General features: G+C 38.1%; 2 protein-coding genes across 4 annotated transcripts in view; one reads left to right on the forward strand and one right to left on the reverse strand.

Annotated features, from left to right (window-relative positions):
• Positions 1-6,898: 6,898 nt before the first annotated feature.
• Positions 6,899-23,620, forward strand: LOC131196229 (uncharacterized). Of its 2 annotated transcripts, XM_058178763.1 has the most exons (6): positions 6,899-7,035; positions 10,926-11,000; positions 12,169-12,301; positions 13,204-13,506; positions 17,711-18,018; positions 21,958-23,319. In XM_058178763.1, the coding sequence occupies exons 3-6, from the start codon at positions 12,253-12,255 to the stop codon at positions 22,000-22,002; spliced, it is 705 nt and encodes a 234-aa protein (XP_058034746.1). In that variant the 5' UTR covers positions 6,899-7,035; positions 10,926-11,000; positions 12,169-12,252; the 3' UTR covers positions 22,003-23,319. The 2 variants fall into 2 exon arrangements, with proteins under 2 accessions (XP_058034746.1, XP_058034747.1); XM_058178764.1 differs by lacking the exons at positions 6,899-7,035; positions 10,926-11,000 and adding an exon at positions 11,863-11,876 and having other exon boundaries at positions 21,958-23,620.
• Positions 6,915-25,472, reverse strand: part of RNASEL (ribonuclease L) — a 107,707-nt gene continuing 89,149 nt past the window's right edge. Inside the window, exons 7-8 of one of the 2 annotated variants that reach the window (XR_009154670.1) lie at positions 7,663-7,986; positions 6,915-7,045 (exon numbers count right to left, since the gene is read on the reverse strand). Coding sequence is in view for 1 of the 2 variants with exons in the window: in XM_058178758.1 (XP_058034741.1) it covers positions 7,887-7,986 (100 nt within the window). In the remaining variant the exon portion in view is untranslated. Of the gene's footprint in view, positions 7,046-7,419; positions 7,987-25,472 lie in introns of those variants that run through there. The other variant, XM_058178758.1, reaches the window with a different exon arrangement.

The following is a 25,472-nucleotide window of genomic DNA, read 5'->3' on the forward strand; positions in this document are numbered from 1 at the left end:
GCTCCACATCTTTCTGTTCCCAAATTGTCACCACTGTTGGAGATCTCTATTTATTTTTTATTATTTTTGCAGGCACATTTTGCATTTTATTTTATTATTACATTGTTATAAAACATACCCAGCACATTGCTTCAATACAGTAGTATTTGTACATGTTTTCTAGAGATTAACACTCTGATGTTTACATAAATTAGGCCATTAAAGATAGGAAAAAGAGAATATTATATCAATATGAACTAGCATTTAAAATTTCAGAGTTAACAGAAATAAAATTATTTAGCATTTTCATTCAGAACTGAATATAGCACTAAAGAGCAAATTTCATCAAATGCCTGGAGGATAGGCCTACTGTATGTTATAAGACATAATAAAAACACAGCACGTTGAAGATTTTTAACAATCAGATGTTTCATACATTTGGTGTCAGACTCCTGCGGTGAGTACAAAAGATGGAGCACAACTATGAGGAGGAAGATCATGCTTAATTGAAACATGTTTTGTTGAGTTCCAGCTTACAAATGAAGAGGAACAACTGAAAGGAAGGGTTGTATAAGAGTTCTAAATTCTAGACGTCAAAATCAGTACCTATTACACAGCTGATGTATAGCATAGACAGGTGCAGAGAACAATTTCCTAAGACCAATTTGGGCTGACGAAAATTAAGAAAATGGACTTGGAGATCCAACAAAAGCAAAACAAAAAACAAAAACAAAACAAAACTGCCCAGACACCAAAGAAGGGAAAGAATACTTTTGACAGAATTATTTTGTTCGTATTGTTTCCAATTGTGGTTTCTGACTTATTACGTTATCTGTGGTCTTCTTAGAATTCAGAAATGGACAGTAATTTCTTTAAAATGGCTTTTGACGTGCAAGCTATTAGTTTCATTTCCTGTTATCTTTCTGCATAAAATAAGATGAGAAGAAATATGTTGCTCTATTTCTACCATGTTAGTAAACCCCCCAGGTTTGGCTGCATGGAAGGTCCAGGCTAGTTAATTGCTATTGTTAAATATCAGATCTCTTCTCAGCCTGAAATGTAATTGTCCAAGCTCTTAATATAGTACCAAGATAATACATTTTCTGATTAAGAAAGCATTAAGGAAAACAAGTAACAATCCAATCCAGCACCATTGTAGCACAAACACTTCACTAGACAAAAATAAATAAGTAAAAATGAGAATCTCTGGAAAAATCACAAGCAAGGTGACTTGTTCAATTTTTTAAAACAATTTTATAAGGAGAGTGCTGTAATAGAGAAGGCCTTGCACCCAGTGGTGGGATTCAGCCAGTTCGCACCATTTGTGGAGAACCAGTTGTTAACTTTTTGAGTAGTTTGATGAACTGGTTGTTGGAAGAAATCATTAGGGCAGAGAACCGGTTGTTAAATTACTTGAATCCCACCACTGCCTGCACCTCTAGATTCTGATAGATTGTGATCTCAGAGTTGTGGTGAGGTATGTACATGAAGTGTTCCTTCAAGGCCATCAAATCTTTCATTATCCTCTCCCTTTCCCCTCCTTCAGTTCTTCCTGAAATTGACCCTAAAATGGGAGGCTATATTCGCAACCATGTGTCTTAAACCAGGTCAGAATGTGAATGTGCCAGAATATCTATGGTATGTTGGCTCCTGTTACCTCATCAGTCAATATCTCTAAGTTGTAACTGAGAAACTCTTTGTGCAGTGTGGCTCATGCTCACACCATTTTATCCAGAGCGAATAAGGGAAGGTCTGGGAAAGGCACTGTGCCATCTGGTGATGTTCTGGTTACTTTAGAATTGGAGAGAACATTTCCTTTTGCTCCCAACCAGACTGACCAACTGTATCATTGTGTTGCTGAGGATGCTCATTTTTCCATGTGAAAGCCTGGAGACATGGAAAGAATTAGAAGATGCAAAAATCTTGCGGAAAATGGAAATAAAGTACAGGGAGGACAAAAACATCCCCTGGTGAAGGAACCCTTCCAGACACAAACTGAACGGCATTCATTTACTGTCCCTTCTTTTGCAAGAAGGGTGTAAGGGGGCAAATTTGGAAAGCAGAAGATCCCATCCTCAATAAGCAAATCTCTCTTTCTCTGTAATTTACTTTTTACTACCTGTTTCCCCCCGAAATAAGACTTACCCTGAAAATAAGCCCTAGGATGCTTTTTACGCATGTGGATAATATAACCCCTACCCTCAAAATAAGCCCTACTTAAGTGCCTGCGCAGCTGTCCACTTGCCCATGGTGCCACTGACATGAGGTGAGGCGAGGGGGAGGGTAGTTGCTTGACGTGCCCTGCACTGGCTTACTTCAGAGTCCCCCCAGCCACTCCTTCTATGCTCCAACAACTGCCTTGTGGCTGCAGCACTGGTGTGCCGCTCGGCCTCCCATTCCATTGAGATTGTGAGCAAGCGGAAGTGTTCTGCTGGACAAGGCTACCAGAGCCACTGCTGCGAAGCAGGGCGGGTGTTGGGGCATGGGTGACCTGGCTGTCGGGGCTCTGAGGTAAGCTGGTGCAGGTCGCGTAGGGCAGCTCTACCCCTTGCCTTGTGATAGCAGCACTGACACACCATGCAGCCTCCTGCCCTGCCTCCTCCTCCCATACATGGAAAAAAATAAGACATCCCCAAAAATAAATCCTAGTGCTTATTTTGGCATTCAAAATAAGACCCTAGACTGGGTCTTGTTTTCAGGGAAACACAGGTATATAGATTAGATTTTTTAAAATCCTGCCTTTATTATTTTTATATTTCATTATAATAAAGGTGGCAAACAAACCTAATACTCTTTCCTCCTCCCATTTTCACCACAACAACCTTTTAAAATGAGCTTGCCTGAGAGAGAGAGTGAATGACTCAAGGTCACCCAGCCTGCTTTTTTTTGCCTAAGGCGGGAGTGGAACTCGTGGTCTCCTGTCTTCTAGTCTGGGACCTTAACCACTAGACCAAATTGGCTTTGTTTAATGCAAGCTCACTATCATCTTTTTCCTCAGAAAAATATCAGTAGTTTAAACAGATGTTTTTTTCCCCTTTCTTCTCTGTGGTTGTTCTATTCTGTGTGAAAGGGAGTCACAGATATAATGAAACTAACTTAGATCACAAGTACTGGGACACTTCCATGTGTTGCTACTCTTTGTCAAAACTAATATTTGCCGTCTGAAATGGTAGTGAGTTGATACAGAAAAGGTCAAATCATAGTTTCCTTGATGTATGCTATGACTACTCTATCTCAGCTGCACTTTATTCTGCATTGCCTGGGACAACCAGGAGCAACTATGCACCAGACTCCAGATTGAGTATCGTGGAACTTTCAACCTCCATGCAAAGAGTGTTTGGCAATTCATTCTTGAAACATTTAAGCATTTCCTAGGATTGGGGTTATTTTTAGAATGGATATGAGAAGATTAGTCCAGCCCCAATTTCAGAATGGATGAGGTAGTGCAAGAGAACTGGGAGAAACATAACATAACATATTGGAGTCGCCTCAAAGTGAGATGGGCAGCATACAAGTCAAATAAGTAAATAAATAAATAATAAAATAATATAAAATATAAAGAACTTTCCTCAATTACCCTGGAGAGAGATCCCATAATAATGTGATTTGACCAGGACCAATATAATATGTGACACTGTTGTGCAATGGTTTCCAAACATCTGGTTCATAATGATTAGCTATGAAAAGAAACTTTACAAATACAGATTAAATAGATAAGGAATTTTTCTACCTAGGAATATTGGGACTCAGTTCACAGGAAAGTCAATGATAAAGAATAAATGGTTATTGCCATCATTGCATGTGGAGTGATCTTTTCTTTAAAAAAAAAACACCAAAATGATGTAGCTATTGAATTGAAAAAACTATATTAATGTGATCCTGTACCTTTACTAAATTACTTCAAAATCACAAAAGAGTGCAAGATTTCATTTTCTTAAGTCCTTGTCATCAGAAAATTTACAAAATTTTTCCCCATTTGCCAAAAAAGGTGAGAAAACCAGTGGTTCCTATGGAATAATTTCTTTATTACAAAAATATATTAATACTCATACTCACCCTTATTGACAATTGTTTAAAATAGATAATTATTTACATTGTAAAAGGGAAAAATCAACTCTTAATGTCACATTCTGTCAAAACTCCAGATTTGAGTTTCTAATCCCAGCTTCTAAAGGTGAGTTATAATTTTCTGGTTTCTGCATATCAGTTTTCCCTGGTTGCTCAGATCTTCACATCTGGTTATTAAGATGTTTGTCTTGTCTTATCCCACTCCTCATTATTTGAATGAAACACCAGATCAGAGTAGCAAATGTCCTCCTGTAATAATTAAGTGATTATTAGGAAATGAAATAAAATAATAATAATAATAATAATAATAATAATAATAATAATAATAATAATAATAATAATAATAATAATAATAATAATAATAATAATAATAATAATAATAATAATAATAATAATAATAATAATAATAATAATAATAATAAATAATAATAATTCAGAGTCGTAACAAGAAAATATTAATCTAGCCAGGGGCCGTAGTGGCTCACTTGGTAAGACGCTGAGCCTATGCTCCGCTGAGGCCAGCAGTTCGGTGGCTCAATTCTTGTGAGCGAATAAATTGCATAGGGACAGGAAAGGATCCTCCCGATTGCCTACTGCATTCAGGCGTCCCACGGGTAAGATAACAGTGCCCAAAAATATTCCTTTCACAGAGGCAGCCAGCCAACTCAATGATCCCTGGCTAACAGGTGCCATACGCCCTCCATCCCTCCCTCCCTCCCTCTCTCTCTCTCTCATATATATATGGAACCCAGTCTGTGGATTTATTGACTCATTTATTAGATATTTCTTAATCTTCTTGACCCACCCAAATAGAGATACTCCTTTTCTGAATGTGCCATGCATTAGAAGACATCAGACATATGACTAGATCTACAGGACTACCAAAAACCATTAGGAAAAGCAATAGCAAAACTTGAAATATTGTCCAAAGAGGGGAAAGTAGCAAACAGACTTACCTGTGGTGTCTCTAATGCTGGTGGCACTGAGTCCTTGGGCTGGAAACCTTATGGGCAAAAAGAAACGTGGTTTTTTTAATGTCATTTTTTTTGCTTTTTTCCCCTCTCTTTTATTTTAAAATTTACCTGGACTTTTCTCTTGATGCCCTGGGCTCTTGTAGGCTCTGTGCTTACCTCTTGTGCTTATGCCCAGAGATATTTGATATATATATATAAATCAAATCAAATTAATAAACAGAATCATAATTTTAAGTCTTGGGACTGAACTGCAACAAAAACAGAGGAATGATACCATGAAAGAATTGGGATTTCTTCCCTTGTTGCTGTCCCCCCCCCTCTGTCTTTCTGTCTCTCTCTCCCTGCCACCTCTCTCAAAATGTCTTAGTCTCCCCCCATTTTAAAAAGTATTATAAAAGATATATTGTTCTGAATCTCCTACAAAAATCATATATCACTAGTCTTAATTATCCTACTAGGTTTTGTCAAAGAATTTCCAAGCTTCCAAGGCCATGTTGGCCTATGAAAGATTATGGAAAAGCAATGCCTTCTTGCCAATGAATAGGCCATCAACTCTTTATTACATGAGAAGCTCTGTTGCCTGATCTTCCACCCTAAGAAGCTAGAAGACAGGCTCGGTGGTTTTTCTGCCCAACTGGAAGTTAGTTCTGAGGGGCATAAACTGAATGTCATACAAAAAATGACAGTCTTTCCTCAGGTCTTTTTACTTTAATTCTATTGTGATTTTATGACGTTGCGGAATTTGCTTTATCTGCACATTGTTCTGAAGATCCCTGGAGGGCCGATCTTAATAATTATTTCAATCAATCGAAAGATAACAGCAGGAAAAGACCCAGAAAGGATCAGTGGTGGTTGCACAGAGCACATAAAGAGGAGGAGGGCTTTGAGCATGTGATGATAGCTACCATCTTGACTTTTTTTGATCCCCATAGTTGAAACTGGATCCCAGAAGGATTAACTTACACTCTAGCCACCTTAGCTGTCATATTAAGCCTTAGCATATGAATACTCCTATTTTGCAAGCCAGAATGTCACAATGAAATAGGATATATTTTTCTGATGTTACCAAGCCTAGAAGGACAGCATCGAATCCAAAGCCAGATCACAATTAGTAGCAGAATTGCCAGTATTCCTATAACAGACAAAGGTATCGCATAATGTTGACAGTCATTTGTATGGAAAGTCCTTGTTTCTGTGGGAAGTAAGGAGAGAGAAAGGAAATTGGTTTAGTCATGGCTGCTTAGTAAACTTAAGTCAATTCTATCTTGCTCCTCATTTTACAGATTTGGAGAAACGGAATGGAAAGAGGACCCTTCTCTGCTGATTACTTTCACCTACTTCAGCATTGCTCATGCAGATAAGTTGTTTTACAACACTCTGGTTTATCTTGTAACATTTTCAATGGTCAGATTGGTGATCAAGGAGTATAGAATAGAATAGATTTTTTTATTGGCCAAGTGTGATTGGACACACAAGGAATTTGTCTTAGTGCATAAGCTTTCAGTGTACATAAAAGAAAATATACCTTCATCAAGGTACAACTCTTACAACACTTAATGATAGTCATAGGGTACAAATAAGCAATCAGGAAACAATGAATCCAGACAATGTATAATGTTCACGGCATTAGAAAGCTGACTCACTAAAATACCGCTTCAAACCTTGTGGGTGAAAAAAAACCCAACATTTTATCATGGACAGAGAAAATAATTTACCTGCATACAGTGTGGTGCTCACATTCATGGACATGCCAGATGAATTGAATTTGGCTTTGCAGATAAATTCCTCCCCACTGATGGAAGCGTTTTCAGGGATGTAAAGGATGCTGACAAACGTTAAGGAACCACTGTGGTTTTTCATTAAAAGAGTCTGTCCACCTTGGAGAAAATGAGAGGCATCCCAGGATATCTGGATCCAGTTGGAAACTCCGTGAACCACACAAGCCAGCCGGCTGCCACTCTGTATTGCCTGGTCTTGTGCAGAAGGTTGTAAAATCATCATCCAGCTGCTTGAGGTATAACTGTCTGAGGAGGAGGAGGAGGAGGAGGAGGAGGAGGAGGAGGAGGAGGAGGAAGGGGTGAGAACTCAATAAACAAATGATCCTTTATAATTAATTGTTAAAGTAGACAACTACTTTCAATGAATTTGCTAAACAGAATCTTAGCCCTATTAGGCTAATCTGTATTTCCATTTCAAATCCATTATTTACCTCCTACTTATGGCTACTTATGCTACTTATGACTGCAAAACCTGGTAGGAAAAGGGTGGATGCCTTTGAACTGTGGTGTTGGAAGTGAATATTATGCATCCCATGGACTGCAAAAATAACAAACAAAGAAGTCCTAGACCGAACCTCACCAAAAATAATCATTTGAAGCCAAGACCACCAAACAGAGGCCGTCATAATTTGGTCATGTCATGAGAGCTGACTCACTCAAAAAGTCAGTTATGCTGGGAGTGATCAGCAGTAAAAGGAATTGTTGGCCACCTTAGTACCTGCTGGCTGGCTACTATAAAAATGACACTGGGATGACCATGGTGGATCTGAAGGAAGCAGTGCAAGACAGAGGGGCATAGAGATGCTGATCCATAGAGTGGCCAAGAGTCAGACATGACTGAATGGCTGACAATGACAACTTACCTCCCACAACCAAAGAGAATGCATCAACAAAGTTTAAGGAAAAGAAACTTTGGGATTTGTCCGCACATAGATATAAGCCAGTGTCCTCCACTTTTGTGTTGAAAATTTCTAATGTCAGCTCCTGTGCGTTAGTCTTGCAGTTAAATTTCCCATTGCTGTCAACATACCCACAATTATTAGTTAAAAGCCTTAGTTCAGTCTCTTCTCTTTTATACCACTGTATATTAGCTACATTGTTGGTAATGTTTTTTGAAAAATTGCACACAATTGTTGCTTTTTCCCCAACGTCCACAAACAAGAACTGATCGTTTTGGGCTTTGTATACTGCGAAGACAAAATAAGAATAATATATTGAGATTCTAATTTTAACTTTATGTCAGATCAGGGGCAGGGAAGTCAAAAATCACATTCAAAGGTCAAACTCCCCAAAACATGGACAGAAACATATATTACGTTAATACCAAAAGAAGATATAAATTCCCAACAGATAAAAAATTACAGATCAATATCATTATTAAATGTAGATTACAAAATATATGCCTCTACAATTTCAGAGAGATTAAAAAGATTCCTAAACGAATTTATACATCCTGATCAGAATGGTTTCCTACCTAAAAGACAACTAAAAAATAATATGAGGACTATCTTGAACGTATTGGAATATTACGAAGCTCATTTGGGAAAACAGCTAGCATTGATCTTCTTGGATGCTGAGCTGGGAGTTTATGACATTACAATTGAAGGGTATGGATTTGGTGAAAACTTTGTAAATACGATTAAAGCAATATATTCCAAACAAACGGCGAAACTGTTATTAAACAGGGAGACAACAGAAACATTTAGCATAAGTAAAGGTGCAAGGCAAGGATGTCCACTATCCCGTCTATTATTCATACTAACCCTGGAAGTCTTGCTCAGAAAGATTAGACAAGATCCAGAAATAAAAGGTTTGGAAATAAAAAAAGAACATTATAAAGTACAAGCATTTGCAGATGACTTAGTATTCATTTTGGAGGAACCCCTAGAAACGGGACATAAATTACTAAAAAGAAGAGTTTGGCGAAGTGGTAGGGCTAAAAATAAACAAGAAAAAGACTTAAGATTTTGACAAAAAATCTTACAAACAAACAGAAACATGAACTGAGGGAAAAGATGGACATGCAGATAGCTGAAAAAGTTAAATGCTTGGGAATCTGGTTAACAGGAAGATGCATAACTATCAAAGAAGACAATTATATTAAAGTATTACAACAAATAAAGATAGATTTTGAAAAATTGAGAAAAGTTGTCGTTAGTTGGAAGCAGGAGTGAAATCCAGCAGGTTCTGACAGGTTCTAGAGAACCGGTAGCGGAATTTTTGAGCAGTTCGGAGAACCGGTAGCAGAAATTTTGAGTAGTTTGGAGAACCAGCAAACACCACCTCTGGCTGGCCCCAGAGTGGGGAGAGAATGGGGATTTTGCAGTATCCTTCCCCTCGTGTGGGGTGGGAATGGAGATTTTGCAGTATCTTTTCCCTGCCATGCCCACCAAGCCACACCACACCCACCAAGCCACGCCCACAGAACCGGTAGTAAAAAAATTTGGAATTCACCACTAGTTGGAAGGATAGCCACAACAAAAATGAATATCCTGCTGAAACTGTTATTTTTATTCCAAGCAACCCCAATAAAACTAGGGAAAAAGTTCTTTGAGGACTTAAACAAATTGATTCTGAAGTTCATCTGGCAAGGCAAAAAACCAAGAATCAAATTGAAAATGCTGCAAGTCACCAAAAATGGGGTGTGGGGAGTTGGGCTACTGGACTGGGAGCTGCACTACCAGCCTCCGTGCTCACATGGGTGAAGGAGAGGATAAATCTGAGGGACAAAAGAATATTGATCTTAGAAGGATACGACTTACAATTGGGGTGGCACACATTTATATGGTATGGAAAAACTAAAATACACAGATACTTCCAGAGGCATTATATCAGGAATGTGCTGATTTCAGTATGGGAAAAAGTCAAACAGAATCATTATATGAAAATACCGGTCTGGCTATCCACGATGGAAGCTCTAATACATCCTAACGTTCTAGAACTGGAAAAAAATCATAAGGTATAAAGACATATTAAACAAACAAGGGGATTTAAAATCAAAACAGGAACTAAAAAATCAAGGAATTGATCTGGACTGCCACATATTCAAATACAAATGAGACACAAGAAAGATTCAGAAATATATGGATTTTACAAAGAACCCCTAGAATTAGATCAGATATTCCTAGGGATAGATGATAAATTAATAAAGAAAATTTATAATTATTTATTGAGCTTTAAAATGGAAGAAGAAGAACATGTAAAAGAAACTATGATAGTATGAACCAAAAACTTTGGATACAATATAGACTTAGACAATTGGCAAAAACTTTGGGAAAGAAATTACAAACTAATGATGTCAACAGCATACAAAGGAAACCTTTATAAAATGTTCTACAGATGGCAAATCCACCAGCAAGAATGGCAAAGATGTTCCAAAACATATTGCCAGAGTGCTGGAAATGTAAACAGATATCGGGGTCCTATTACCACATGTGGTGGAATTGTCCAATGGCAAAAAAATATTGGTTAAAGATAAAAAGGTGGTTAGAAGAAATGATAGCACAATAAATAGATTTAAAACCAGAATTGTTCCTACTAGGTATATTACTGGAGAAATACAACAAAAGAAGCATATATTTAATATTACATATAATAACAGCAGTGAGAATTATCTATGCACAAAACTGGAAAAGTGAAAGTGTACCTATAGATGAAAATGTAATAAAGGAAATACTAGACTGCACCGAAATGGAGAGGTTAATGATGAGAATTAAGGACAAAGAGGAATCAGAGTATTATTTAACATGGGACTTATTCTATAGATGGTTAAAAAACAGAAGCAGAAGTTAGTTAATTTATAATTAAGAATGATTAATAGAATAGAGCTAAATGTATATATAGATATATTAACATTATAAGTAATATTATTATTAATATTACTATTATTGGATTGTATTTAATTACAGATTAAATTGTACAGAATGATCAGAAGTGAAGATCATATTGTATATACAATGAAAATAATGGCTATAATTAAGGTGTATAATATGTGTATACAAAATAGATTTGATACGGATAGTACACTGTCGTTGCAGAAATGGAAATGTGATGCATAACAAAAGAAAATGTATAATAAAAAATAATATATATTTTTAAAAATCACATTCACCTCAACTACATACAGATCTCTCCAGATGACCTTGGGCCAAAGGTTATGAGGGCTTCCCACTAGAGGAAGTATACACTATAAAGGGATAAAGTAAGTAATTTAAAAGGCAGCATTATTCCTTTGGTAGGAATACTGTAGTTCTGTTAGGTCTAGTCTAAGAATGACATAGAACAATCCATCCTGGGACCAGTTCTTTATTTGCTTACATCCAATAGGCAGAATCTTGCCAGATTAAACATTTACTACTCTCACCCCAACAGATGAGTCCTGGGAAATTCTAGGGTGTGGCTATCCTAACTCTCTTCCTCTGTATTTTAACCAGGTCTGGTGCTTTTGTTTCACCCCCTCCTTAGAATGTGATTCTTCCTTCTTAGGAAGCTACTTCACTGTAATCCATCACATCACCTCCCTCTCTGTAGGCACCATCCCTCACATCTTCACTAGAATAAAAACAACAACACAGAATCAGAGTTGTCAAGAAAACTCTTTAAGAAATCAAGTTAGACAACTACAAAAGCTTCTGTGTCACTTCAAAGACTATCAAGTTAATTTTATTTGATTTCGTGGAATGAAAACTGCTAAAATGTTATCAGTCTATAAAATACCACAGTTTTTCCCCCTTCCTGCCACAGGTAGAAAATCTCTTCTCTGAATCAGATCTAAAATGCTTGTCTAGAGATTTCTGATAGAAGAGATTGGACTTACCGATGGAGAACAGGATAAGGCATGTGGTGAACTGCATTGCTAAAATAACCATCCAAAGACGGGCTAGCAATTTGTGTACCAGGTGGGTGGTAACAGTGTTGATAGCGAGCCATCAAAAAAAACAAAACCATTGGTGGCATGTGATTCACCTCTTTGGTTGACACAGTGATGTGAATTCCGCTGCCTGCTTATCACCACCTCCTGTTTGACTTTGTTCTTCATGCCTTTAGAGTAGGACTGCCAGGTATTTTCATTCACTGGGTTAGTTTGGAGGTCACAATTTTTGCTTGTTGGCTCCTTTGCCTCACAAGCTGATTTTACATACTATCATAACATTATTTGGGCAGAATAATATTACTCAGTAATATGAATGTTAGTGTGTATGGAGAGGGGCTTGGATTTCCTCGTTGCTTAGCAACTTGTCTTCCTAAACCCCTGCCTGCTTTCCTTTAAAAAAAAAGAGGGGAAGGTTAGCTATCAAAGGCAGAGCTAAAGTTTTCCGAACTGAGGATAGTTTCCTTGCCCCTCTTAATCTTCCTTCTCTTTCTTTAAGGTGTGACAGGAACTCTAAAGGTGTTGCTGTGCATGGACCGAGTTTAAATCGAACTGTTGAAAATTAACTGTAGAGGCTGGAAGAATGGAAATGTTTGCCCATTGTGCTGGGATTCTTCTACTTGTCTTGCATGGTAAGTATTTTCAAAACTTAGTCTTATTCAGATTCCAAATTTAGTACTTGATTATCATCAAGAAAAGGGTGCTTCCAGGGGAAGATTTTCTCCATTAATCACTAGTTTATTTCTCTCACCCATGTGCAATGCAGTCTTTTTTATTTACATTTAAATACACACACAACATCAGGAGGGAGAGGCTATTAAATTGGGTCTATGATTGTCAGATTGTGTCTTCAGGCAGGTTATCTCAATGATCATTTATAGCACATTGTTAAAAACAAGCAAATCATAACTGTCAGCTTTCAATATTTCCTATCAGCAGAGCACGGCTTATAGCGAACAAGTTATTGTTCTTATAATAACAATAGAAACACAAAAGCACTAATTTGCAAAACAAATGGAGGAGTATTTTGCAGGCAATGTTTAAAGCTGTTTTCTGAGACACATACTGTTTTTAAATAAATTCTACAGAAACCCATTTTTTCTATGCCAAAGAGTTTAACATTTGAGTTATACTGTTTCTGTGTTTTATTTGTATCCTGATTACATGGCTTTGCATAATACCTTCATGAATAAAACAAATGCAACTCAAGAACTTTCCAAATTATGACTTATTACATCGAATGCATTGTTTATTTGTTTATTGATTGATCGATTGATTGTGGGGCTTCTACACTGACAGTGTATCATGCTATTAGTTTGTTGTGTAGACTGTGCCAATATGCTAATTACTCCATTCAGCCATGGTGATGGTTTTAGAGTTTACTGTAGAGGAGGAAATCCATCTTAATGTGGACTGCAAGATTGAATGAATTGAACCAATGAGGGAAAAATTCATCTACAGAGAAAAGGGACACATTCACATTTTCTCTCTGCTTCATTTTGCAATAAAAGGTTTCTTTGTTTTCTTGCTGTAGCAGCTGATTCACAGGGTAATGAAGTAAAAACGATTGAGGTCCCTTTAGGAGGCACGGTAAATATCAGCTGTGGAACTTCAGCTTTGGCAAGGTTCGTGACCTGGTACAAGGAAGGACAAAACAAAAACCTGTGCAAGATTGATCAGGATGACAATAAGTTGAAAGGAGAGCAAAAGTGCACCCCACACTTCTGTAATCTAATTATCAACAATGCGCAAAGGAATGTCTCTGGCACTTATACCTGTGTTGTAAGTCAGAACAACAGAACTCTACTCATGCACAGGACAAGAGTGATAATCACAGGTGAGAATTCAAGCAGTTCAATAACTCGTTCACTGACTTTGGGCCAGCTATACTTTCTCAGTCCATCCTACTGTACAGAGTTCTTGTGAAAAGAAATGAGCTGTCTTATGTGTACCACCCATAGTCTTGATGGAGAAGTAGGATCAATGGTGGGTTGCTCCTGGTTTGCCCTGGTTTGGGTGAAAAGGTAGCAGCGGCAGGAAGCTGCGTCCACCCGCCCAGACGTCATTAGAAATGCTCTGCACATGGGCAGAAGTGCCGTGCTTGCACACTACCAATAGCAAACCGATAGCACCGGGATTTGAAACCCACTACGGAGTAGGATATATATCTTAATAAATAAACAATGTAATCAAGTGTAGGTAATAAGGCTGATTTTTGGGAAGAACTAGAAAGAAGATGGTTCACAATGGAAGGTGAACATATGATGTATGCACATTTCAGTTACAAAAAAATAAATAAATCCAGATATTTCCACCATCACAAATTGTAAAGTGTGGGCATGAAATATGGAAATATTGAACATTTCTAATGTCCTGCCAATGTTTGGAAATTCTTTACCATGAATAGTCCAATACAGCCCCTTTTGATTTTCTGTTTGCGTGTACTGTTCGCAATAAGCTATAAAATGGATTGGTCTTTGACGGCTATAATTTGCTTTACTTGCATTATCACCGCTCAAAAACTTTGTTTTGATCTGATTGCTAGCATACCTATCAATTGTATGACTGTAGTAAGCTAAGCAAATTATTATTGCTACTTAGATAAATTTAATTTAGCCATATAGTCCAAAGGAAATTTAAAAGAACGGACACAAATCCTTTGGTGGAAGGGATCCAAAAACAAACAAATTCTTTAGTTGATCGTACAAGGCCCTTATGAGTAGAATATGTGTGAAAATTTGTTTTAGGTTTTTTTAAAAAAAATGTCTTCCTAGCATTTTCCTGCAAGTGTAGGGTCCCTTTTTTCTTCCTCTTTGGATGAATACTTGGTTGATCCATTGGTTGCAACAGGAATTGACTGACTGGCTTGTCACCAGAATCTGACATCATGGACTGAGAGAGTACGACTGGCCTAAAGTCAAGCACCCAACTTTCATGCCCAGGGCAGGACTTGAACTCATGGTCTCCTGATTAGCTTGGTCGTCTAGGCTAGCTTGATCACTCAACAGTGAGATACTGGTGAAGCAGCGACTGCAGCACCTACATTTTCTGTGTTGTATGCGAAAAAGTTCATCTTCTTTCCACTCTCCTTACCACTTTCTATAGAGGGACGATCGAGAACGTCCTGTCATATTGTATTACTGTCTGGTTTGGAAGCATTACTATTTTGGACAGGAAGGCAATGTAGAGAGTGGTGAAGATGGTAGAAAAGATCATTGGTAGTCTACTTCCTTCTATCCAGGACATACCATATAAGCGATATTTGAGCAGACTCTGCAGGATTGTCCGGGGTACTAGATATCCTCTTCATGACCTGTTTTCCTGGTTACCTTCTGGGAGGAGGTATCCGAAGCAGAACATCCAGATTCAGTCACAGTTTTGTTCCATATATATATGGGTGTAGATATATTTATTTATGTATGTATATACTGTACATACCTACATGTGTTATGTATGTGTTTGGGTGAATACATATTTTCTTCTGAGAGCGGGCAACAGAATTCCATTTTTAATGTGTGCCAGTGTGTTCACAATAAAAACTGACAATATGAGCTATCTTATTATCTTTCTAGCCTGGTGCCTTAACCACTAAACTGAACTGAATTGCTGAATCACTTCTACATGTTCAGATTTATTGCAGAAGAGTTTGTTTTTTATTTTTAGAACAGAACAGAATTTTTATTGGCCAAGTGTGATTGGACACACAAGGAATTTGTCTTGGTGCATATGCTCTCAGTGTACATAAAAGAAAAGATACGTTCATCAAGGTACAACATTTACAACACAATTGATGGTCAATATATCAATATAAATCATAAGGATTGCCAGCAACAAAGTTACAGTCATACAGTCATAAGTGGAAAGAGATTGGTGATGGGAACGATGGGAAGATTAATAGTAGTGCAGATTTAGTAAGTAGTTTGGCAGTGTTGAGGGAATTATTTGTTTAGCAGAGTGATGGCCTTCGGGAAAAAACTTTAAGTATGGGATTTATAGTATTTTTTTTAAATGAGAAAAAAAAAGATTATATTATAGAATAACTAAATGTAAGGAACAATTATTTCAGCAGGTCTTTCCTAGGCCACCAATTCACAAGAAAAGTGGGCTCCAGCCAGTTTATTAACCTTAAAGGAGCCATAATACTTTTAAGGCCTTTGCTGGAACTTTCCCTTCCCCAAACAAGAATTCAGTGGATTAAATGAAAAATAATGAATCTTTCCTTAAATGCGTGTAGAATTCAAAGACATTTGTTTTTCTTTGTTGTTCAGGGAGAGTTAAAAAAAATTTTTTTCTCTCCTAAATGCACACATCTTCATTCCCCAGACTGAATGAAAGAGAGAAAGCGGTGCTCAGACAGAGTCTGTTTGGGGTTGATACTGGGTGGTATTAAATTGTGAGGCTCCGGACTCATGGCCAGAGGGCAGGAAAGTCCAGAGATAGGGAGTCCAGTCAAAAGTAAGTAGCCTTGAGTTTTGGATTGATAACCCACTATAAGAGGCAGCTGGGCCAACTTGCCTCCAGGCTGAAAAGCCTGTATTTTTCCTAGTGATAGCAGCCACGTCAGCATTCCAGGCCTGGAGGGGAGAAACAGCTTAGTGCAAGCTTTTCAGCTTCTTTTATCCCACAGCAAATGTGGAGGGAGCCTGGGAAATGGTCAGCCAATGGAGACAGCCTGCTTCTGTTTTGCAAAGTACACCTGCGTGTTGCTTTCTTCCTTGGGGACATCGGAAGGGTCTTTATAGGAGGAGAGAAGAGATGGGCTTCCACACACATATAAATTATGTGCAATCAAGTTGTAATGACTCTAAGTGACCACATAGGTAACTTCTTTTCCATAGTGATTTTTCTCTTCTTTGGTCTTTCAAGTGTACCAAGCCATTGCCATTGTAACTGAGTCCATCTGCTTTGTTGTTACTCATTTTTTTCCCCTTTTCATGTTTCCCAGCATTAGAGCCTTTTCCAGAGAGCTAGATCTTCACATAAGTCAAAACACACATTTTTTTAAAAAAATCCACAAACCTCCCCCCCAACAATCATCAACTTCAATGAACAATTAACATTTCCTTATAAGAACTCATATTCAGTGATATCACCACTCCCTTGATTAGCATAAGCCTGTGCTCCAACATCATAATCTTATCTCTTTTATGTTTATCTATGGACATTCTGGTGGTAATTAACAAAATGCCACTAATTATTTAGTGTGAATATCTGCACTAGAGCCTAAAAATGTATCCAATAGTGCAAACTGAAGTTTGCACTATTACAAATAGTTTGCACTATTAGTACATATTAATTGATTTATAACTTTTTCAACCCCAAGGAACACCTTAGAATACAAGGAAAAGTCATAGGATTTAGAAATGCTGATAACCAAACTAAATATAGGTAATTTAGAGAGCCAGGTTAATCTTATATTTAAGGCACAAGGTTAGAAAGCTGGAGACTTTGAGCTCAAGTCCTCATTTAGCCATGAAAGCCAGCTGGGTGACTTTGGGCAGGTGACGTTCTATGAACGGAACCCGTCTTACACCTTTGTGGGGAAAATAGGAGGAGAAAGGTGGTTGGATGTGTTTATCATCTTGAATTTTTGTAATAATAATAAAGGTGGGATACAAATTAAACAAAGAAATTCAAGGGATATAAAGCTAATAACCATTATCGTTGGAATTTTTTTTATTTATACACATTAAAACATAAGACAAACATACAACATTTATTTATACATCACTATTTCTTATCAGCTATTCAGAGCGGCCCTGTCTTACTATATATACATATTTTAATCCTATCTTATTTTACTTTTATGATCTATCTTCTTTTATTTCATCTACATTCTACCCTATTGTTCAGTTTTCTTATCTTTCCTATTTTATAACCATTCATAACATCTACACCAGACCTTATAGTATTCTGTATCTTCTTTTTCTTTGATTTCTTTTGTGAGTTTATCCAACTCAGCACATTCTAGAATTTTCCTAATTAGATCTTCCTCTGTTGGTGGGTTCTCCTTTACCATTATCATTTTTCATCTCTTGTAGAAACTTTGAAGCCAACTCTTTCCATCCTTGGGCCATCGTTCTTGCAGGATGGACCGTTGAAGCATGATATTCCTCTGCTCTGCACCGTTTTCAACGTTAACCCTAATTCAAATACTGTTATTTGGAATATTAGTGGAAAAATATATCAGGATAAGATGGATGTTGACATGATAGATGGGAAAGGAGCTTTCAGTATTTGGAGCTTGAAACTGGTTCCTCCAGAGGACTGGCAGTCAGAAATGTCTTATGCTTGTTCATACCCAGGAAATGTGACAACAGGAGGTGTCCTCAAACAGGAAGAATCACAGGTAAAGCATGGCAAAATAGTCAAATCAATTGATTTATCCAGAAATTGTAATATAATCATCTCCAACCAGCTGCCCTCCAGTTACGTTGACCACATCTCCCATCATCTACACTTAGAGGAGATAAGAATTTAGGTCTAGGTGGCTAAAGCCACTTCCATATGGAGGGCAAGAAAATTGCATGGATGTATCCATATAGTCACCAGCAGTTAAGCACAAGGGAGTCTTTTCCTCCCTTATATATGAGGAGTGTACCAGACTGTGGAAACCTGTAGCCTTATAGGTACATGAGTGTAACATTTTAGCTCATCCTTACAGTCTTCTTGCTTCGGTTCCTTGACAGCTCATCTAGCTTTTACCCGGGGCATATCCTCACAACAAAGGATTCATAGTGTCGCCAGCATAGAAAGTAAGAAAGATGACCTTAATGAAAATATGCAAGATCCAAGGCCAGCGATGACTAAACTTTTCTGAACTGAATACTCAAAGTGCGTGCGCCTGAATCCCCAAAATGCAATGTGCATATGGCTCCCACCCACCCACGCACCCCACCCATGTGCATGCATGTGCACCCCCCACATGCCCCCCCTACATGCGCAGCAGAGCTGGATTGGGGCGACGGCTCGCGTGCCCATAGAGAGGGCGCTGCATGCCATCTGTGGCACACGTGCCATAGGTTCGCCATCATGGACCTAGGCAAAGGGGGCTAAAATGTTTTTGTTTTACAGCTAATCTCTATTAAAGTAGTTTAGCCTTCGTGTTGAGTTGATATCCTGGTCTGGTCTACCTAGTGGAGATGACACCAGGCCACTTCTAATAAAGAGCGAAGCTGGATCAAGGTAATCTACATGAAATTAAATTTCCATTAGAAGATGGAAGGCAGCCCCTTATTCAAGCTTTCTGATTCCCATCCAGTCATTGAATTCTATCCCTCTGCAACCATTTCTGTTTTAACTGCCAGGGAGATCAGAATTCATCAGGTGCACATTGCTGCCCCTGTTAGCATCAGCCACAGCTAATCAGTTTTGGAAAGATTGATGCCATGCAATATTAGTAGAGCCAATGTTTGGACAGATGAATGGCAATACTCCCCAGCAAAGGCTGAGATAAAGAAATGGGCAGCAAAAAGGAAAAAAAGCAAAACCTGGTGGAGAGAAGAGAAGGAGGCAGCTGAGAAAAAGAATCATATCCTGCCCCTTCCTGTTTTCCTGCTGCTAAAGCTGGAGCCATAGCTGACTGTGGCCTCCATTTAAAATCAGGGAATCTACTAGCCTTGTTCCTGATGTGTGTTAAGAGGAATTGTTAAAATGGGAGGAAAGCATGCAGGTAGTGCTTGATTTACAACAGTTTGTTTAGTGAACTGTTCAAAGTTACAACACCAAAAAAAGTGGCTTATGACCATTTTTCACACCTTGCAGCATCTCCATGGTCATGTGATCAAAATTCAGATGCTTGGCACTGACTCAGATCTATTTATGACAGTTTCAGTGTTCCTTCTGGAACTTCTGACAAGCAAAGTCAGTGGTTGTTAAGATTTACTTAACAACTGCATTGCTAACTTAATAACTGCAGTGGTTCACTTAACAAATGTGGCAAGAAAGATCGTGAAATGGGGCGAAATTCACTTAACAACTGTCCTGCTTAGCAACAGAAATTAGTTGTGGTCGTAAGTCGAGGACTACCTGTATTTGTGGGTGAGAAAATACAGTACGAGGCCTCAGAGACATTGCTCTGTAAAAAGCCAGAGAACTATAGGTGAACAAGTGGTTGAAGTGAGACAGCAGATAAGGTTGAATACCAAAGCTGTGGATTTCTGCAACAAGAGGTTGAGGTGTAAGAAAAATAGATTATTTGAGAGGAGGGACATGAAGAGCAGTGGAGGGTTGTTACCGGTTCGCCCTGGTTCAGGCGAACTAGTAGCAACAGTGACAGGAAGCTCCGCCCACCCACCTAGATGTCATCAAATAGGCTGAGCGAACCAGTAGCAAAGGTAAGTTTGCTACTTTTGCAGTAGCAAAGGTAAGTGGGTACCCCTGATGAGAAGGCAAAGGAATGTGAATGGAAGACCAGGGATGCTAAGCTCTTAGGAAACTCTTACTAATTTCACTTCTTTCCCAAGACAAAATTAACCTTGGTTTGGAGATCTGCTTACAAGCAGGGAGGCCTACACTGAAGATCATCCATCAATGGAAAGACTTCAGCTCCTTGCCCAGTGGCTAGTCTAACAGATTGTTTTTATTGTTCCTTGCTCTCAATCCTGCTTTCACCGGGTTATTCCACATTTTGGGTTATTCGACATCAGCCTTCTCTTTTGAATTGCACTGTTGCTTTATTGTTCAGAGGATATATTTTTCAAGGAATGCAGTTGACAATGGCTTTGCCTTGTACAAACTATTGTTTGACTCCTACCGGTAAGGTCCTTCTCATGCTCCTGCTCTTCCCAGAAAATGAAGACAAGTCTGATATTCAGGAATAAAATCCAAGACGTATTTGGCAACTTACAGGATGGCATTTTGGAAAGTTCATATTGTTGAAGCATTTTGACATCAAGCAGTGGGATTATGCTAGTATTAATTTTTTTTTAAAAAGGAAGACTATATAGGGAGTGAAAATGGGAACTATATGCATTATGTATGAGTTGGGTGTTAGGGCATTTTTCTGTGAATAGTTTTCCAAATTACTTCACCCTTAAAAACCTAGGATGATTGAAGATAGTTTCCAGACCAGCAATGGCTGGGGTAATGGACTAGAAGATGTGTTTCTGGAACTAATATCTTTTATTTTTATTTTTTATTTTTTTATTTTATTTTTTATTTTGCCAAGCATGTATTAGATAACAGATGTAAGTATAAACATGGTTATTAATACATGAAATGTATATAAATAAAAGGGGACATTAAGGACTCAGTGGCTAAGATGCTGAGCTTGTCGATCAAAAGGTCAGCAGTTCAGCGGTTCAAATCCCTAGTGCTGCATAACGGGGTGACCTCCCGTTACTTGTCCCAGCTTCTGCCAACCTAGCTGTTCAAAAGCACGTAAAAAACGCAAGTAGAAAAATAGGGACCACCTTTGGTGGGAAGGTAACAGTGTTCTGTACACCTTTGACATTTAATCATGCCAGCCACATGATCACGGAGACGTCTTCGGACAGCGCTGGCTCTTCGGCTTTGAAACGGAGATGAGCACCACCCCCTAGAGTTGGGAACGACTAGCACATATGTGCGAGGGGAACCTTTACCTTTACCTTAAAAGGGGATATTAGGACAGGGATGGTAGGCATGTTGGTGCCCTTATGCACGCCCCTTACAGACCTCAATAGTAGATAGTCTAAGGTTAAAGTTTTGGGGGTTTGGAGAAGAAACCACAGAATCAGGTAGTGTATTCCAGGCATTGACCACTCTGTTGCTGAAGTCGTATTTCCTGCAATCAAGTTTGGTGCGGTTTACCCTAAGTTTGTATCTATTGTGTGCTCATGTATTGTTGTGGTTGAAGCTGAAGTAGTCATTGACAGGTAGGACATTGTAGTGGAAATTTTGTGTACTACGCTTAGGTCAGATCAAAGGTGGCATTAGTTCTAAGTTGTCTAAGTTATCTTCTGTTAATATATTTTCATTTTAGTAATTTTTGTTCTCTTATTAGAGCTGAACTGTTTATTTAAATTGTCATGTTAATTAAAATAGCTAGGGTGTAGACAATAAAAGCAGCCAGTTAGGATTAAAAATAATAATAGAGAGACCTTGAAAAACCTACTCAGGCAGTGTTCCAAACTTAGCAATCCTAGAGTTTCAACCCTAAATAGTTATTTAATGTTGCATCTGGGTAATGGAACACAGCAAAAAAAAATTCAGAGTAGCTTTCTGATGCAAAGTTCAAATTGTAGGCAAATAAAGAATGCATAATCATTGGTAAGACTGACATTGATCTTTCTGTTTTCTTCTTTAGATCAAAGAAGCAGAACTAAGTGGGAGAAGGTTAAATGTGGCTTAAAAGGATTGAGAGTTTTGTGTAATAAATAGAAGATGGAAAGACTCACAAAGAAGAAAGTGAATGACAGAATTTAAAGATTCAACGTGAAGAACAGAAATGCTTATGTTAATATCCAGCCTTTCCTTCTAGTATAACCCTATGATTTATAATCCACAAGCATATATTAAAGACTCAGTTGCATTTTCCATAATTCCATGAGAAGAGAAGGCACTGCCTATACTGTAAAGTAGTTTGAATTTTAACTTAAACTTAAATCTATATGTTGGATGCCTGTCAGTTTTTATACTATTCAAATTTTTAAGTATTTCTCCTTTATTATATCAAGCAATAGAGCGATCTAGTGGCCTAGAGGTGGAGCTCTTATCTCACAATCAGGAGGCTGTGAGTTCTATCCTAGGTAGAGGCAGATATTTCTCTCTTTGGGCTCAATGAGTAATTGTTTGTTGCAAACTCTGAGTAGGTGTCAGGAAGGGCATCTGGCCAATAAATACTCGAGCTCCAATCAGTCACCCCAATGCAAGGGATTACAAGGTCATTAAAATAAAATAAAATATCCAGCAACAATATTGTAGAAACTATAAAATTAGTTACATGGCTATTGTGAACACTTCCTCTGTGTTAGTCACTCAAATTAGCTTGTATAAAGAGCCTTATTTTATCTTAGCAAAACCCTTAAAGGTAGCTAGATCTAGAGATAATAGCTTTTCTAGGCCTTTTGCTAGAAATACAGTTCAAAAGAATTTCTTTATTTATTTATTTTAGAAAAATTTTATTGCTGCCTACTCACACATGGCGACTCAAGGCAGCTTACATGGATATAAAAACACCATATAAAAATAATAATAGCTCCCTACCCCAGCAGCAACACACATTCATAAAAGCCATTTAATGGGCTCCATTCCATTCTGGGTTCCCAGGCCTGCTGGCAAAGCCATGTGTTCAGCACTTTCTGAAAGAGTGTTAGCGTGGGGGCCAGTCTAATCTCTGGGAGAATGATGTTCCAGAAAGAGGGAGGCAGTTCATATCATACAGCTTGTCAATTGCTAATTTTTTCCCCTCATGTTTCTGGATCACTGTACCTGAATGTTCTGTCTTCTGCTTGCAAGTCTACCATTTCTCCAGCTAACCTAGTATGGCACCTACTTTGTAAAAGTAAGTCCCTCGCCTATATTTGGAAAGCATCCATCTTAATAGTTGTGAACTATGCCTGAAGATCCATCCTTTTGCCAAGATATTTCTTCTGTCAATGTTTATATGGATATTTGTGTATGCCCCCTGTGATTAAATTATACTGCAAACATTCCAAATGCTTTTACATTTTGCATTTTACTTTTATGCTTATCAAATCATGTTTCATCAAAATGTATGTACATCACTTTCAGTATGGGATAAAAATTTTACACACACACACACACACTGAGAAAGAGAGACAGAGAGGCAGAAATTGATTAATAATAATTATTTGGTGAACTGAATGATAACTAAGAAGCATCGTTTTACAAGTCTTTCGTTTACAGAAACACACAGTTCTTACCTAAGAGCTAGGAAAATAGCCTTCTTGCCATTATATGCAAATATATGCCAGAGAGGCTGAAAATGTGAGGAGGTATTTCCAGCTGGGCTTAGATAATAGCAGATCCCATATTCGTTTGCAACTGTCTTCATGCTTTAGGCTCAAACACACATAAAAGGAATACTTCAGAACTAGAGTGTGGCATAGTGTCGCATAGTCAGTTCGCCATCAGTTTCCTTTAGCTCCAGAGGACTTCTTTTATGTTTCCAGGAAATGACATATTCTGTTTATTTACTATTTTATTTAATAATCAAATCTGTAGGACTGCTGTATAATAAAACAGTTAAATGTATAAGCAATAATTACCTAAAAACAGTGTGTGTGTGTGTGTGTGTGTGTGTGTGTGTGTGTGTTTGTGTGTGTGTGTGTATATATATATATATATATGTCTTTGGTTGTTAGGGTTTTCTCCCGTATAAAATTGGAAGTGTCTTGGCGACGTTTCGACGAAGTCTCATTCGTCATCTTCAGGCTTCAGCTTCGTGCTTCTGGGAGCAATGTGTGATCGCAGCTGTTTCTTCCTTTTAACTGCTAGTGGGGGTTTGAACTGATTGGGTGGGAGCTTGGCTGTGCTCTGATTGGATATATATATATATATATATATATATATGGGGTGTGTCCCGTGTTGGTGGGGGTGTGGTTGTGCTCAGTCTAGTCTGTGCTGCAGGGGGTTTTGAGCTGGTGAGCTGCATAGCTGTTGTTTGGCTTTGTGGTCGTGCTACATCTTCATAGTGGGTGTCAGTCTGCTGCATGAATGGATTGGAGGGGTTTGAAATGGCTAATGTTGCAGCTGCGGTCTGGCTTCTGGTCCTTGGTCGTGCTTCATGATCAGTGTGGGTTTGGGTCTGCTTTCTGGGTGGATGTGCGGTGGTGACATCCTGTGTGGACCTTGTGAGTGTGGGTCTGGTGTCATTCCTCATGTTAGGGACTCGTTTGTCAATAAGGGCGGGTTTCCAAATGGCTGGTAGGCGGGAGGTGTCATCTCGTTTGTTCATGCTGTGTGGGCGTTTTTCTATCTCAATGGCTTCTCTGATATATATATATATATATATATATATATATATATATATATGATATATATATATACTCTGATATATATATATACACATATATATATATGTATGTAAAAAAATATGCATCAACTATATTAATTTGATATAATGAAGGGAACAATAGGACAGGAACGGTAGGCACTTTTGTGCTCTTATGCATGCCCTTTATAGTCCTCTTGGGAATGGGGTGAGGTCAATAATAGACAGTTTTTGGTTGAAGATTTTGGGATTTTGAGTAGAGACTATGGAGTCAGGTAATGAGTTCCAAGCATTAACAACTCTGTTACAGAAGTCATATTTTCTGCAATCAAGTTTGAAGCGGTTGACATTTAGCTTGAATCTATTTTTTGCTCTTGTAATATTGCGATTGAAGCTGAAGTAGTCCAATTTTCCAATTGGAAAATTGTAGTCCAATCTTCCAATTTTACACGGGAGAAAACCCAAACAACCAAAGACCTACATACAAACAACCGTGAAAATCTCAGAAAACATATATATATATATATATATATACACATACATACATACATACATACACACATACATACACATACACATACACACACACACACACACACACACACACCGTGTTTCCCCCAAAAAAAGACCCTATGTTTTTTTGAACCCTGAAATAAGCACTTGGCTCTCAAAAGCCCAATTGGGCTTATTATCAAGGGATGTCTTATTATGGGGGAAACAGGGTATATGTATTTATATATATAAAACACTTGTTGAACACTTCACAAATTTGTTATCCTTGTGCAGGGCCATGGTTCTAAAACTTTTTATTACCAATTCTGTGTGGCTTATTTTGTGTGTATGGCTTGATGGTTATGTGACACGGC

This window comes from Ahaetulla prasina, chromosome 3, assembly GCF_028640845.1.
Source record: "Ahaetulla prasina isolate Xishuangbanna chromosome 3, ASM2864084v1, whole genome shotgun sequence".
Lineage (NCBI taxonomy): Eukaryota > Metazoa > Chordata > Lepidosauria > Squamata > Colubridae > Ahaetulla > Ahaetulla prasina.